Raw genomic sequence first — 18,160 nt, 5'->3', positions numbered from 1 at the left:
ACTTCATTTTCTCCAAATTCAGAAGTAAAACCAATTTATTACTTCAGTAATCACCTACTTAACAATCATGCAAAACGTCCACTGTCATTGCAGGAAGAATCAAATTGTGTTTATATTGGGAGTGCTTTCTGTTTCAATGTTAATCACTTTCACTAACCTTTAGTTCAGGTGAGAGATTCCAGAGACAGAGCTGACCTTCTTGACTTCCAGTCACAATGGTTTGCTGGTCATCAGTGATCATGATGGCAGTGATGCTGTGCGGAGGGGCCTTCTTCCCCCAGAGCGCCACTGCCTGCAGGGAGCACCTCATGCTGACAGAATCTTGAACAAACAGAGAAGGGAAGTGGACACAGTCATCATTCAAAAATTTGGGAAGACTGATCATGTCACAAAGTGAACTCACCATGATCTAAACTCTGGGATGTATTCTCCCAGAGATGGGGAAAAGGGTGCTTCCCTGTCAATTAGAGGAGAAGGCACTCATTAGGCATTGAAATTACCATGCTCAGTATTAATCCATCAAAGAGACATGACTTTTATCCCAATTTGTGACTTTATTTATTTATTTTTTTAAAGTAGGATCCACGCCCAGCAAGGAGCCCAGTGCAGGGCTCAAACTCACAACCCTGAAATTAAGACCTGAGAGCCAAGATCAAGCGTCAGCCTTCTAACCAGCTGAGCCACCCAGGTGCCCTTCAGTTAGTAACTATTAATGCAGACAAAGAGAAGGATAGGAATAATCTACCCACTCCGCACACAGCTCTGACTACGGGTGATCCTGACTTGCTCCAAAGCCCAGCTAGGCCTCTTAAGAAGAATAGAGCTGGCTACACACTATAATACGAAGACAGCTTTGCATACTTTTTCCCCCAAAACGTCATCACTTCACCTAAGTAACAAATATCTGAACTTTGTAATTAAGAAGTAAATCTTTCCTATAAAAAACAGTCTTTTCTAGTCTTCAAAGATTCATGCATGATTGTCCTGATTTCTGTCATATTCATGTTCTGTTTTTAGTTCACTTATTTTTGTATTTGATATCTTTCTCAATAAGAATTTTCATGAAATTACTACCTTCATGTACAAGTTACAAGGGTTAAGATGAATAAGCAATTATCAAAAAAAGCTTGCCTGTATATCCCCCCAAATGATCTCAAATATCACCTAGGGATATGTGCATTACTGTTTGTGCCACACTGAGTTAAATGTTTCCCCCAAATAGGCATTCTTTTCTGAAATAACAAATAATTTGGTGATTAATCATGCTATAAGTCTTTAGAGTAGATTAGTATGTTTCCTCTTATGACTTCATAGTATCTAACTAGTCTTATTAAAAATGTCAAAGATAAGAGAGGGAAAAAGATGCCAAACTTACTTCCCACATTTGGCTTAAGAAAGTTAACAAAATGAAAAACCTTCTGTCCTGCAGGGCTTCTGGTACTGAAGCATAAATAGGACAAGTGCCAATATAAGTTATTAAAATTTATGGTACATATTCTTTGTAATGTTTAATTACACATAGGCTCACACACATATAAACAGGGGTATGCACTACACTATGAACACAAATTCAATGTAGGCAGTGCTTAACCCATAAACTGGTTCCTTTCAAAAATTTACTTATAGTTCAGCTGTTTGGAATTCAATACCTACTTCCTGATGGTTCACTTTTTAGGTCCGTACACAAGTGGCCTGTACTATTCTTACCACAGGCCCCAGGGACCATGAAACTAAGATTTCTATGCGAAATATCTGGAACTTTGTAATTCAGACTACCAGAACCACACATATTAATAACATTACTAAGCTAACCAAAGAGTTCTGATTTCAATAACACTGTAATCTGAACTTGGACTTCTGCTTCAAACACAGAGAAAGAATGTTCTCTCTCTCTCTTTCTGTGTGTGTGTGTGTGTGTGTGTGTGTGTGTGTGTGTACATGTGTTTGTGTGTTTTAATTGTTGCTTAATAGTCATGCTTTTAAATAAGTCTAGGAAATTCCAGGCATTACAAGTCTAAGAGAAACCTGAAATGAGAGCTGAGTCTGTACATGGATCTGTTGGCTAGATGTTTAAGTGTTAATCCCCACTTAAGGGCAAGAAGCCCTTCCTTGCTCAATGAAATGGAATCTAAAATAACTCCAACACTACTCAGAAAGATAAGGAAGCTGATTTCCAAAACTCCCAAGAAAAACATGCCAAACCTGAACCACAAAATAGGTTTAATAAAAAATATCATGACGTACATATAATGCCAGAATCCCCACGTGCAGAAACCCATGTAAAAAAGTGTCCTCAGGTCAAAGGTACCAGTGGGAAGCCTTTCAAAAACACTACACACTTATTAGACAATCTCAAAACTTAAAAAACATCAGGCCAAGTATTAAGAATGTAGAAGAACCGAACACATACACTGCTGTTAGAAATGTACAGTGGAAAATAGTTTGATAGTTTTTTTGTTTTACAAAGTGAAATGTGCTTACTACATGACCCAGTCAATTCATCCCTAGGTCTCACCCAAAAAGAAAAAAAAAAAGCAAGTATTTATACAAAGACTGCGACCAAGTAGGATTCTATTTGTAATAGCTAAAAACTGGAAACAACTGAAATGTCCACCATGGGATGAATGGATAAACAAATTATGGGATAGCCACACAACAGAATACTATTCAGCAAAAAAAGGCATGAACTCTTAATCAGCACAACACAGATGAAACTGAAAATAATTCTATTGAGTGAAAATAGTAGCTAAAAAGAATAAATACGGTATGACTCCATTTCTATAAAATTCTAGAAAATTCAAATTAATCCAGGACAACAGAAAGCAGGTCAGTGGTTGCCTATGGACAGGAGAAAGGGACCGGGATTAAAGAGTTTGCAAAGAAGAATGAAGAAACTTCTGAGGATGGTAGACATGCATTATTTTGACTGTAGTGATTGTCTCATGAATGAACACATTATGTTAAAACATATACAATTGTACATTTTCAATACATATACATAGACATATAAATATACTGCATGTCTGTTACACTTTAATAAAACTATTTTTTAAAAAAAGAAAGCATTTTAAAAGATACTTCACAACCACACTCCCAATTAAAAATTACAAAACATTCAAGAAAATAATACACCATAAGTAAACAGAAAGATCAGTACACCAGGAACTAATACTAACAGAAAAATATAAAATTTATTGCAAAAGAAGAACAAATGTATTAAGTTATTTTAAACTATTAAAGAGACAAAAGAAGAAATTTAAAACCCTAGGAAAAAAGACAGCCTACAAAAAAATAAACAGGTAGAATTTTAAAACAAACAGATACTACTTCTAGAAATAAAACATAATCATTGGACTATAACAAATGTCAAGAGAATAAATCAAAATAGACTCAAGTGAAGAGAGAATCAATGGACTTAAAGATAATTCTCAAAAAATTACCCAGAGGAAAAAAAAGGCAAGGAGTAGTAAAGAAAGAGAACGTTGAATGAAAGAAATCAGGGAGGTAAGATCAAACAGAGATATTAAGAGGTATAGATAACACAATGAAAACACCCAACATTTATCTAATATAAGCTCCAAAAAAAGGTAGAACCCTTTCTCTTCCTGGCTAGTTCACTCCTAAAACCACTGGACAGAGAAAACTTGAGTGGAGTGTCAGAGCTCATATAGGGTGAGGAGGGCATCTGAGAACACATGGAATTGGAGCCCAGGAAGGATAAGTAAGATGCCCAAACACGGGGCAGGTCTGTGTGAGATGCACAACCCAAGCAGAGTGAAGAGGGACAGTGTGTGCAAGGCTGTCTCATACTGGGTGTTGGGGCCTGAGCAAGAAGGAAAGAGTTGACACTGTGAGGATGATGAAGGAAGTGGCCCTGATATGGGGTTCAGAAACCTGGGTAAGGTGAGAAGGGTATTTGTACTGAAGGCAGATCCAGTGAGGAGTGCTAAAACCCAAGCAGGGTGATGTGGTTTTCATGCTTGGTAAGGAGGTACTGGCACAGGGGAGTCAGAGGCTGGACAGGGTGATGTGAACTTCCATTTACAGGGATGGCCTGGCCTAGAGTGCAGGAGCCCAGGGAGGCTAAGGAAGGCAGGCATGCTGGGGGAGGTTCAACATGTCTTGGCTGTATGAGAAGGAGCACTACCAGAAAGTGTAACCAGACACAGGGAATACAGTGGCTGAGCAGAGTATTCACATCTGGGGTTAGCAGACAGATCCTCCAGGGGTGATGAAGCCATCTAGTGATCAGGAGGACATCCGCACAGAAAGCAAGGCAGCAGCATTTACAGAAGATTGGTTACATTCAGAGTAATTGATCAAATAATGAATATGTTAATAAGATAACAGGAACCAGGTTTCTTATTACCAGAAAAGAGAGTTGGAAGTAGAAAAGGAAGAAAACTGGAACACTCTCTGTGATGTTGCAATGGAATTAGAGGTTTTGGTATGAAGACATGCACCACACGTACACACTTCCCATCTCTGTTCCCCAAGGGCCGAGGAGCAGCAACAACTCCCACAGCAACAACTCACTTAGCATCTTCTAAATACTATTCTTTTTTTTCCTTTTTAAAGTTTATTTATTTATTTTGAGAGAGGGAGAGAGAGAGAGAGAGAATGCAAGAGTGGGGCAGTGGCAGAGAGAGAGAGAGGGTGGGAGAGACTCCCATTCAGGGTTCGAACTCAGGAAGAGTGAGATCATGACCTGACTGGAATTCAAGAGTCTGATGCTTAACCAACAGAGCCATCCAGGCACCCCCTCAATATGAATCTTTACTAAAAGGAGCTGGGTTTCTTGGGAAATTGGTTGATTCCAGGTGTGGAACAGGGAAAATCCAAAATGATACTGGCATATATTATTGTTGAGAGCAAGGAAGTGCTCAGAGAGTGACAGGATGTATCAAAGGGACACAGAAGCCAGGTTGAATGGACGCCCACCAGCCAAGTTATGGACAATATGGACATCAAAGTGAATCATGCTAGGAACAGATTGAAACTCATGGAATAAAATGGGAAGCCATGCGTTCACACTGATAATTACTAATTACAAAGGGGAAAAAAAGAGTAACTTTACAGAGGAGCCTAGCAAATGATGGAAGTAAGCATCCGTGATGTGGCATATCAGAGTCACATGCCACTGGATAGGATGCTGTGAGGCGAACTCGGCACTACTTCTGTGGTGTTCCTGCCAAAGATGTGTGACTTGAATCTAATGGTGACGAATACAAACCGAAGGGCTCTGTGAAATAACTGAACTGTAATTTTCAAAAAGGCCAAAGAAGGTCATGAAAGTCAAAAACTAAGAAACCGCTCCAACTAAAGACTCAAGAGACAGGACAACTAAATGCAAGACATGGGTCTCGCCTGGATCCTCTTACTACTGCAGACGTTACTAGGATAACTGGCAATACTTGAGTGGGGTCTAGGACTGAATAGTAGGAATAGATCAATGCTAATTTTATAATTTTCTAATTTTGAAGGGTGATTATATAGGAGATTATATAGGAGAACATCTTTGTTCTAAGAAATACAAATTAATTCTTCAAAGATGGAGTAATAGATTGGCAAATTACTCTTAAATAGTTTTCATGAAAATAGTTCTGTGTACTATACTTACTGCTCACCCCAATTTTGAAATATTTTATAAGCATTTTTTTCAAATTTTTATTTATTTATTTCGAAAGAGAGAGAGACAGGGAGAGAGACAAAATCCTAAGTAGGCTCCAGGCTCTCAGCACAGAGCCCGATGCAGGACTCAAACTCATGAGCCCCAAGATCATGACCTGAGCTGAAATCAAGAGTCAGATGCTTAACCGACTGAGCCACTCGGGTACCCCATAAGTTTGAAATATTTTTAAGGCATATTATTAATGGGTCTGCCACTTTCCAGACTATTTCAAAGATACAAAACTTAGATTTAATAATCTAATGTGTTAAGGAGGATTAAACTAGAAATAAATGGACACCAAAGGACATCTTAGAGAAACCGTAGAGAAACGCTACATTAAAGGCAAAGCATGAAGGAAATAAAACAAAACAACCTAAAAAAGGAATATCAAGTATGCTCAAAGTAGATCTCTCCACAGCGACATTAAGGCCAAAAGCTACTGGAATATTACCTGTAAAATGCTGAGGGTGAATGTCAACCTAGGTTTTTATACTTAGCTATCACTCAAAGTGAGGGCTATATAAAGACATTTTCCTAACAAACAAGGCCTGAGAGAATACAGCATTCACAGATAAATCGTGGGCCCAAATCGCCATGACTCCCAAGGGCTCCATGGTATTTCAACCCAAGGCAATTATTATGCATCATGGCACCGACTGGCTGAGTAAAACACGATAAGATGGCCAACACACTGTTTAAGAAGGCAGAAAAGCAGAAAGTAATAGTTTTAACAACTTCGAAGACAGAGTTAAATAGTAAGTTTCACTTATCAGGAAAACTCACCTTGGGGGCATGTCATTCCTGTGAATACGAGGTAATATGATAGATGTGAAGATCACAAAGCTGGTAGTGAGAAGAACCGCTTGGGTGTGTTTTAACATTCTCCTCCTAAGAAACACTACTCCTAACTTTGTATTGGTCTTTTCAGCGTAGCTTCTAGTATTACAACAAAAATCACCATCTGGAAGTCATGTGCACTTTAGCCTCACTCTTCCCGTAGCTAACATGTGCTTCTCAGAACTGAGAAGTGGTAGAAAAGGGCGTGCTCAGGGTCACACTGTTCCAAAGGAAGCCAGGAATTTTTTGTCTATAGGCATTGTGCACTTGGCTCTTGTCTAAGGACTCTCCTGTCACCTTTTCAAGCTCACTTAGGAAACTGGAGTCAAGGAAATTTGTCTAGACTATCAAGAAGAAACTATAGCAGACATAAATTTGGGAAACATTTGCCAGGGAATTAGTACATTGTAATTATTAACTAACATTATGCTGAAGATAAATAATTCCTGAGGGGAGTTATTTATAGCCCCTTTACTCTGGAAAATCAGCTTCTCTTGCTTGAATCATTGCAACATTGTCTACCCAATAACCAGCTACTTTGTATTATTCCGGTTTCCTATTTCCCCTAAAATTATCTGCTGTGCAATGATGTCTCCCTAATGAAATGAAACACTACTGCAAGGTTAGTGTAGTGCCTAGCCCACAATGGGTACTTGAAAAATATTACTTTAAATTTGAACAATATTATTGTATTATATGATTTTGATGCTTCTTCCTTCTATTCTTTGTGAAGATGGGAATCATTCCTTAATCCTTATTATATTCTCTACAGTGCCTGAGGCACAGTATTTTGAACATGAGAAAACAATGAGGTCTTGGTTGAATAAATTATCTTCTGTATTATTTTTCAGCTCTATGTTCCAAAAGGAGGGAGCTAATTAAGATTATAGACTTTAAGTCAGGTTAGACTTAAATGTGAGTCATTAAATCACCCTGGCTCTTGTTTTCTCGTCTCTAACCTGGAAATGATAATGATGCCTAAACCAGGGTTATTGTCAAGGTGAAATGAGATCATGTTTATAATGTGAAAGACATAGTGGTATTCAACAAATTACTATACTTTTTTTTTTTTTTTTTAGCTCCATACTTCTGGATCATAGCAACAGTTACCCATGTATCAAACTTTTCCACCATTACACTTTTGCTTTATTCTTAATTCAAATTAAATTCGTTTCAAATTCACTAGATTTTAAATCCTCCCAGGGCAGTGACTTCTGTCTGTTTTATCTATTGTTGTATTCTCCAGTCTCAGAAAAGGGCTTAGGACCGGCAGGAACTCTGTAACTACTTACTGAATGAGTAAACGAATGAATGGAAATGTACACTATACTCTGAAGACTCATGTCTAGGAAAGCATCCACCCATGCAAATGTTTACAAATGTTTAATACACAACAAAATACAGGGCACTTGGAATTTAGAAAATCAAGTAAGTCTAGGATTCCATAGATTAAAACGCTTAAAAGTCATAGTATTCATAACATCCAAGTTAGAAAACAAAAAGCACCAAGGCTGAAGCCACAGGAAATCAGATCTCAACCAGAATTCATCCTGGACAATCTGGATTGCTAAAGAGAGTGAAAACATACCTGGAATTCAGAGACCTCATTCCAGGGCTTCTATAACCACTTACTAAATTATTTTCAGATTATAAAGTTGATACATAATAAATGAGGACACTAACACCTGTGTTCCCTACTTTTCTGTATTATTAGGTATACATTCAATGATATAAATAAAAGCACATGGGTATAAATATACAAATTATGTTATCATTATTTTATAAACTTCCTTAAATTTAGAATTTATGGCAAGAAGTGGTTTTAGGGATCATTAATCTAATCCCTCTCTAATCTCTCTTATAAGAAAGTTAATAATGAAAAATGTGGTCTACATAACTCTTAAGGTCACTTCTAACCATGAGATTCTTAGAGACTAAGCAAATTGTACAGTGAGAGTTGGTAACTGATTAAAAGGTTGCATATCTCAGAAGTCACTTTTTTCCCAAACTATCTTTTTCTCTTTTTTTGAAAAAAATTTTAAAAATTAACTCCAGAAACTTAGCACCTTATTGTCAACAAGAAAGAGAGCAAATCCACAACTTGAGACCCTGTATACAGAAATTTCCCAGAAATCAGTAATCAAAAATAATCCTCAAAGGAAAAAACAGTCTATTGTAGAGTCTCTACAGGAAACTACGTGGTATGATATGTTATGCCCCTGACAGAAGTATAATGTCCCCTTTCAAATAATTACGTGTCTAGACGAGTATTAAAAGCCTTGGAAAGGGCTTCCAAACCTCTATCACAGCCCTCAGTTTAAACCATTGTATTCCAAATGTGAGTGCCTGAATATTTCAGAATGTCTTAATCATGACTACAAGTAGATTATTACAGGTCCTTTAATGACTTTTAAATCTGGCCTATTTAAAGGCAATTGACAATAAACACTTCCAATGGAGAAAAAAAAAAGTGAACCTTATAAATGAAACACTCCCATGGACAGGGATAAAGTTACAGACTCTAATACAAAGGGCAAATAAATGTCCTTCCTTTGGATCTAGTCACAGTACCAAGTACAATATTTTATAGTGTGATATTGTATCTTGCAACTTATGTAAGCAATATGATCAATATTTTATCATATAATCAGTAAAGTGTTAAAATAATCACACAAACACACACACACACACACACACACACACACACACACACACACACACATGCACACATGCAGGTCTACTCTTAAGTGACTTTCAAATAATTTCTAGACAAATTTTTTTTTTAATATATGAAATTTATTGTCAGATTGGTTTCCATACAACACCCAGTGCTCATCCCAAAAGATGCCCTCTTCAATACCCATCACCCACCCTCCCCTTTCTCCCATCCCCCATCAGCCCTCATTTTGTTCTCATTTTTTAAGAGTCTCTTATGCTTTGGCTCTCTCCCACTCTAGCCTGTCTCTTTTTTTTTTTTTCCTTCCCCTAGTTTTAAATTCTTTGGGGGAAAAAACCCATGTAAATGAATCACTCACTAGTTATATAGTTATATATATATATTCCAATATATATATTGCAATATATATTGCAATATATGTGTGTGTGTGTGTATATATATATATATATATATATACATATATATATAGTGGCTTCAATAGTATGTAATAAGTGCTCTGGAAACATCCAGGTGCTATGAGAACACAGAGCCTATGTTGTTATCTATAAAAAGTAGGTGATGTCAATCCCAGACTTTAGCCTCTACTACAAAGCTGTCATCATCAAGACAGCATGGTATTGGCATAAAAACAGACACATAGACCAATGGAATAGAATAGAAACCCCAGAACTAGACCCACAAACGTATGGCCAACTCATCTTTGACAAAGCAGGAAAGAACATCCAATGGAAAAAAGACAGTCTCTTTAACAAATGGTGCTGGGAGAACTGGACAGCAACATGCAGAAGGTTGAAACTAGACCACTTTCTCACACCATTCACAAAAATAAACTCAAAATGGATAAAGGACCTGAATGTGAGACAGGAAACCATCAAAACCTTAGAGGAGAAAGCAGGAAAAGACCTCTCTGACCTCAGCCGTAGCAATCTCTTACTCGGCACATCCCCAAAGGCAAGGGAATTAAAAGCAAAAGTGAATTACTGGGACCTTATGAAGATAAAAAGCTTCTGCACAGCAAAGGAAACAACCAACAAAACTAAAAGGCAACCAACGGAATGGGAAAAGATATTTGCAAATGACACATCGGACAAAGGGCTAGTATCCAAAATCTATAAAGAGCTCATCAAACTCCACACCCGAAAAACAAATAACCCAGTGAAGAAATGGGCAGAAAACATGAATAGACACTTCTCTAAAGAAGACATCCGGATGGCCAACAGGCACATGAAAAGATGTTCAACGTCGCTCCTTATCAGGGAAATACAAATCAAAACCACACTCAGATACCACCTCACGCCAGTCAGAGTGGACAAAATGAAGAAATCAGGAGACTATAGATGCTGGAGAGGATGTGGAGAAACAGGAACCCTCTTGCACTGTTGGTGGGAATGCAAATTGGTGCAGCCGCTCTGGAAAGCAGTGTGGAGGTTCCTCAGAAAATTAAAAATAGACCTACCCTATGACCCAGCAATAGCACTGCTAGGAATTTATCCAAGGGATACAGGAGTACTGATGCATAGGGGCACCTGTACCCCAATGTTTATAGCGGCACTCTCAACAATAGCCAAATTATGGAAAGAGCCTAAATGTCCATCAACTGATGAATGGATAAAGAAATTGTGGTTTATATACACAATGGAATACTACGTGGCAATGAGAAAAAATGAAATATGGCCTTTTGTAGCAACATGGATGGAACTGGAGAGTGTGATGCTAAGTGAAATAAGCCATACAGAGAAAGACAGATACCATATGGTTTCACTCTTATGTGGATCCTGAGAAACATAACAGAAACCCATGGGGGAGGGGAAGGAAAAAAAAAAAAAAAAAAAAAAAAAAAAAAAAAAAAAAAAAGAGGTTAGAGTGGGAGAGAGCCAAAGCATTAGAGACTGTTAAAAACTGAGAACAAACTGAGGGTTGATGGGGGGTGGGAGGGAGGGCAGGGTGGGAGGGAGGGCAGGGTGGGTGATGGGTATTGAGGAGGGCACCTTTTGGGATGAGCACTGGGTGTTGTATGGAAACCAATTTGACAGTAAATTTCATATATTAAAAAATAAAAAAAATAAAAAAAAATAAAAAAAAAAATAAAAAGTAGGTGATGTTTCATCAACTTTTCCTTCCTTTGGATTTTTGTACCTTTCTTCAATAACATATAGTCCCTCAAAACCCTTTTCATTCATATATATACATATACATACATACATTCATATACATACATATATATACCTATATACATAAATATATAGGTATATATATTTATTATTTATTTATTATTTTGTCATTTCCAAATAGTATAATAAAAATAATTTTGAGGAAAAAAGATTATTATAGATCTAGTAATTTTCAAAGTGTGTAGTATAAAGCTGGTTTTAATACAGTTTAAATATATACAAAGACAAATTCAATTTATATGTAACTGAAAAAAAGAGCATAATATTAAATTTAAACATGTTATTTAAATATATGATATTTAATAGATTAAACATTAGGTATATGTCAAACAAGACCAAAACTACCTTTCTGATATGTTTAGATTTCCTACCTTTTACGGTTAACAAAGTCAATCTGTTCATTTATATAATTTCAACATTTTGTTGCCAAATAAGAGAGAAGATTTCAGACTGTTACTTACAAATAGTTTGTAGTCATTCAAAACACATGAAGTTTGTGAATATATTTACTCACTAGAAAAAACCATACTCAGTGAAATCATAATTTTCTCCTTTTAATATTTGTTAATTTTCATATTTAATATCAATTAATATTGATATAATATTAATTTTTAAAGTACTATTGACAGCTTGATATTCCACATAAGAATACTTATCAGATGAATGCACCAACAGACTAAAGGAACACTTTGTAGTGAATATGCAGAATTGTTACTGTTTTCATTCTCATTGACACAGGATTTCAACAGTAGAGTTCTCTGTGCTTGTTTTCTGTAACCATGTAGAAATTAAATAAATCAGAGCTTCCCAGCTGTATGCCATGACACATACTAGGTTGTGAAAAGCTGATAGGGGGTAAGAGAAATTGAAACCCTCCACGCAGTATGTACAAAGATAATTGTTTTTTGTGTTCATGCTTTGGCATGAAAAAAGGTGAGAAACAGTGAATTAAGTAAAATTTGTCAAGAAGCATAAATGATTTAAAGCTATAGAAGGTCCAAACCATTACAGAGGTTGGAAAACCATACTCACAATTAAGAAATAAGCCTCCTGGTGATGCAGCCATGCTGAAGCCACTAACTATTGCACAAACTCACATGATAGCACCTGGGAACTCCCAAGTTGTTTCATTTTCAAGGGAAAATGTCTTTAAGTAATGTATTTTTAGATAAAAATAGCAAAGGGCTACCTCCTCCAACAATGTGAGCTTCCTGATCACCTCCCAAACTTATAGGGGCTCTTAAATCACCAGGGGGAAAACATCTGCAGAACTGTAAATTACAGCTCGCAAAGGATGGGTATGTATTTTCATTGTTTGATCACTAGTCCCTTGCACGCTCCCTGCCACATACAAAACACTCAGTAAATACTCCTTAAATGACTATATTTCACCTTGAATATGAGGCAGGATTTCAGTAGAAACTAGAAGAAACTTTATAAACGTGGAGTTCAACTCCTATTCTGCTGATGAGAAAGTAGAGGAAAGGTGATGTGACTTTCTCAGAACCAGTGAATCTTCTTATTCTGGTAGAACTTATCTTTAGGGGGAAATAATCACCCCGGTGTCCCTCTCTGTGTGCCACACAAATGGATGGAAATAATAGTTTCTGAGTATACACTCATCATTAGGCTTATTTAGCACACCACTATCTCCATTAATTGGGTTTAAAATAGATTATTGTGAAGAAAAGAGGCAAGAAAATATAATAGAGTCACATAACTCTTGGTCTTTTTCCCCCCTTAATAGCTAGCAAATATTCTTTGAGCCTCAGTTTTCCCATCTACAAAATGAAGAAAATAGTTACCTTGGAGAATTGATGTGAAGATAGGTGATTCTGTATAGAATAGGTGATTTCTGTACAGAAAACACCTTCATAATTCCTTGTTCATAACTGGCACTCAGTAAATCTTTATTAAATAAATGAATAAGGCTATGGATCACTATGATTTTACATAATGGGCAGAGAATGTGACTATTACTTTCTAGCAATAGCTTTCTTAGTGTGAGATTCCCTATGCTACTTTTGCAATACTGGAAATTACAGTTTCTTTTCTAAAACTGTGGTTATATACTAGAACATTTGGCCATGAAAAAGTACAATTGTTATTATTCTAAACTCTATGATTATCTTAAAATTAATGACTCCAGATTCAATAAATAAAAATATAGGATATCCAATTAAATTGGAAATTCAGATAAGCAACAAATTTGTTTAATATAAGTGTGTCTGAGGCTATATTTTGGTCATGTTTACACCAAAAAAACCAACTTTAATTCCATAGGACATGCTTATAAAAATGGTTTGTTTATCTGAAATTCAAATTTAACTGGATGTGCCTGTAGGCATCCTAAGGGCTGCTCGCAACTCTAGGCTACAGACACAAGGAAGCCTTGAAGATCACAGTCACTGCCTTCCTTCCTTCCACAGATGAGGATATGAAAGCCCAGGGAAGTTGCTTACTTAGCCCACTTCAAAGAGAGTGGCTGAGAACCAGACCACGTCTCCCACCAACCCATCCAGCATTCTCTCCCTGCACACCATGACAACAGAGACTTCCCTTCCGGAAAGTCTTAGTAATCTGCTAAGCAAAATGTTTTATTACTTTGATAGTTCTTTGAAAAATAAGCAAACAAACAAAAAATAAAAAGTCAAGCAAAACAACAACAATAAAACCTCTTGTGCATCCAAGCTCCAACATGGCCTCCACTGCCTTGGGCTAACACGCGCCTGTTTTTTTCTCCATGAATACAATTGCCTAGCAAGTGTAAGAAAAGAAGACACACCAATGCAGTCCCCATCCTTCTCACTGCCATCTTCTTCCCTGTAACAATTTGTTTTTATCTCTCTGACTTGTCTGGGGTTAGCAAAATAATGAGTATGATGCAAATGTGGTTTTGTGACTGCTGTCTACTGGGCACTGGAATTGTTTACTTGTCATAAATAGCTTCAGGGACACGCCCAGACACCGAGTCTCTGCCTCACCAGCCTCAGAGACAGACACAAACCTCAAACCCCTTGACTGAGGACAGCCAACCAAAGAATACAAATGGTAAAGTCCCCCATTACCATGCATGAATTCTGAATAAATCTGACCAAAGTAAATATATGTGAGGAAAATTAAAATAGTATAGCTGTTAACAATAGAAGCTTTAGTATAAAACAGACCTGGGTTTGAATCTCAGATCGGCCACTTATACCGTTGTATGACCTCTCAGAATCCCATCCCCAGAGTGAAGGGAATCCCCAACTACTTTGTCCAAAACTCAATATACGGGTGCTGAGGAACCCAAATAAATTATTTCATGTTTCCTTCCTTCATCTTGAAACCAGTGGGAATTTTTTCTTCTAATTTTTGAGTTTAGGTTAAAGTGCTAGGAGTATTAAAATCCATCAAATTTAACACTTGAAATGGGTGCAGTTTATTGTATGTAAAATTTTGCCTTAATAAAGCTGAAAAAAAATAGAGATTGGAGATCTGAGTAAAGTAGTTTGGCTTACATCACACAGCTAGCTAGTAAGGGACAACAGGCAGAGAGCAAAGCAGGGCTTTGTGAAGGAAGAAGAAGACTGGAGAGAAAATGTCTGGGTGTCAGGGTAGGCCACAGTGAGAGCTACTTTTGCCCCAAGGAATATGAAGCAAGCCGCCTCAGGAGTCTGCAGGAACCAAAGGGTTCCTGCACAGCTGGTCTCCACAGAAGCCTTGTCTGCCCAAACCTGTCTGTTTGCAGATGTTCCTGAAGTAAAAGGTCTTATTTTATCAACAGATTGTAATCAGATCACTCCTTAGAAAAGGTTAAAGAAAAATGTTTCTACTAAGGCCAAGACTGCTCGTGGCATATTTGAATAACACATAAAATTCTACTTGGTCCACCCAGTGGAGCTTGACTATTTCAGAATTAACCCCTAACCAACATCAAAACTAAAGTCCTCCATGAAAAATTTATACATTGAAAACCATAGAAACCTTATGAAAGAAATTGAAGAAGACACAAAAAAATGGAAAAAGATTCCATGCTCCTGGATAAGAACAAATATTGTTAAAATGTCAATACTACCCAAAGCAATCTACATATTCAATGTAATCCCTATCAAAATAACACGAGCATTCTTCACAGAGCTAGAACAAACAATCCTAAAATTTGTATGGAACCAGAAAAGACCCTGAATAGTCAAAGCAATCTTGAAAAAGAAAACCAAAGCAGGAGGCATCACAATCCCAGACTTCAAGCTATACTACAAAGCTGTAATCATCAAGACAGTATGGTACTGGCACAAAAACAGACACTCAGATCAATGGAACAGGATAGAGAACCCAGCAATGGACCCACAAACATATGGCCAACTAATCTTTGACAAAGCAGGAAAAAATACCCGATGGAATAAAGACAGTCTCTTCAGCAAGTGGTGCTGGGAAAACTGGACAGAGACATGCAGAAGAATGAACCTGGACCACTTTCTTACACCATACACAAAAATAAACTCAAAATGGATGAAGACCTCAATGTAAGACAGGAAGCCATCAAAATCCTCGAGGAGAAAGCAAGCAAAAACCTCTTTGATCTTGGCTGCAGCAACTTCTTACTCGACATGTCTCTGGAGGCAAGAGAAACAAAAGCAAAAATGAACTACTGGGTCCTCATCAAAATAAAAATCTTCTGTACAGAGAAGGAAACAATCAGCAAAACTAAAAGGCAACAGACAGAATGGGAGAAGATACATGCAAACGACATATGAGATAAAGGGTTAGTACCCAAAATCTATAAAGAACTTATCAAACTCAACACCCAAAAAACAAATATTCCAGTGAAAAAATGGGCAAAAGACATGAATAGACACTTCTCCAAAGAAGACATCCAGATGGCGAACTGACACATGAAAAAATGCTCAACATCCCTCATCATCAGGGAAATGCAAATCAAAAGCACCATGAGATACCACCTTACACCTGTCAGAATGGCTAACATTAACAACTCAGGCAACAACAGATGTTGGCAAGGATGCAGAGAAAGAGGCTCTCTTTTGCATTGTTGGTGGGAATGCAAGCTGGTGCAGCCACTCTGGAGAACAGTACGGATGTTCCTCAAAAAATAGAACTACCCTACGACCCAGCAATTGCACTACTAGGCATTTATCCACGGGATACAGGTGTGCTGTCTTGAAGGGACACATGCACCCCCATGTTTATAGCAGCACTATCAACAATAGCCAAAGTATGTAAAGAGCCCAAATGTCCATTGATGGATGAATGGATAAAGAAGATGTGGTATATATATACAATGGAGTATTACTCGGCAATCAAAAAGAATGAAATCTTGCCATTTGCAACTATGTGGATGGAACTGGAGGGTATTAGACTAAGTGAAATTAGTCAGAGAAAGACAAATATCATATGACTTCACTCATATGAGGAATTTAAGAGACAAAACAGATGAACATAAGGGAAGAGAAACAAAAATAATATAAAAACAAGGAGGGGGACAAAACATAAGAGACTCTTAAATATGGAGAACAGAAAGAGGGTTACTGGAAAGGTTCTGGGAGGGTGGATGGGCTAAATGGGTAAGGGGCATTAAGGAATCTGTTCCTGAAATCATTGTTGCACTATATGCTAACTAATTTGGATATAAATTAAAAAAAAGAAAGCTAAACTCCTCCAAAAATGTTATTATTGAGTGACTAACTGCTACTTAGGAAACTCTAGAAAATAATGTGTCTTAGGTGTGGAATGTCTTAGCAGGTAAAGTAAATGGTAAAATAACTCAGGGGTCAAGGAATGAATGAAACACACAATGCAGAGTAATCTCTGAATTCCACTCATGAGCTAGAACGTATATAAAACAAACCAGCCAAGGAATCACATACCTATCGCTATACAGATGAAATTTCCATCATAGCTTACAGCTCCCCCAGCCTTCTGTGTCAAAGATTTTCACAAAATAGTACTTCCAACTTCACCTCCTTGCTCAGTAAGCCGTAGTGCAACAAAGCTCACACAGCCAAATTAATGCAAAAGTGTTCCATTTACAGTTACTGTCAAAGACATGAGAGTTCGGCTGGTAAAAGAAATACGGGAAGGACAACTCATTTCTTTCTTGGTGGTTCCTTCACTTTTATTCATATTCAATCAGTAACAACTTCATGGAATTCCAATCCTCTTGTCTAAAACCTTAGTTTTAGGCTGTAAGATGTAGATTTTTCCCCCATTAGTTTATTCTATATTTAACTCTCTGAATATTTACAATCAAACTGTTGTTTTTAAACCTACAAGTATCTAACATGAACAAAATAATACCAGTTTATTAGACCACTCTTAAATAAATTCAACATATATTTATTGAGAACCACATATATTCAAAGTGATGGGCTGGGCTGCAGAGAACACAAAGAATAGGAAAACATAGTCCCTGATTTCAAAGTATTTACAACTGAGTCATTTTAGGATTAATTTTAACTAAGTATTCCTGCTATTAGAAGAGTGTGTGTGTGTGTGTGTGTGTGTGTGTGTGTGTGTGTGTGAATTCTGAAAACCTAATTCCAATCTTGAGGCTTTTTTTTGTTTGTTTGTTTGTTTTTGCTAAGTATAATCTATAAAACTGTTTGGCTAATATGTTTATTTAAATTAACTCAGTTCATTTTAGTATCAAATCAACTTATTTAAGAATAAATTAAGTGATTTAAGAGTCTCCTTTAAAGTTATTTTATCATTAATATCCATAAAACCAAGAAGTTTGATGAGCTGGTTAGATTTTTTTTTTCAAAATGCACATTAAAATAAATACTTGTCTATGACCATAAATGTTTG

At 36.9% G+C, this 18,160-nt stretch overlaps 2 protein-coding genes across 2 annotated transcripts in view; one reads left to right on the top strand and one right to left on the bottom strand.

The window, feature by feature from the left end:
- WDR72 (WD repeat domain 72) overlaps window positions 1-18,160 on the bottom strand; it is a 235,648-nt gene that overhangs the window by 208,229 nt on the left and 9,259 nt on the right. Inside the window, exon 2 of the mRNA XM_060618479.2 lies at window positions 158-321. Within this exon, the coding sequence (XP_060474462.1) occupies window positions 158-310 (153 nt within the window). The 5' untranslated portion in view covers window positions 311-321. The remainder of the gene's footprint in view (window positions 1-157; window positions 322-18,160) is intronic.
- The window catches only part of LOC132669649 (uncharacterized), an 82,217-nt gene continuing 79,046 nt past the window's right edge, over window positions 14,990-18,160 (top strand). The window contains exon 1 of the mRNA XM_078447730.2: window positions 14,990-15,097. Within this exon, the coding sequence (XP_078303856.1) occupies window positions 14,990-15,097 (108 nt within the window). The remainder of the gene's footprint in view (window positions 15,098-18,160) is intronic.

Source organism: Panthera onca, chromosome B3, assembly GCF_046562875.1.
Source record: "Panthera onca isolate mPanOnc1 chromosome B3, mPanOnc1 haplotype 2, whole genome shotgun sequence".
Taxonomy (NCBI): Eukaryota; Metazoa; Chordata; class Mammalia; order Carnivora; family Felidae; genus Panthera; species Panthera onca.
This window is presented reverse-complemented; position numbering and strand designations above follow the sequence as displayed.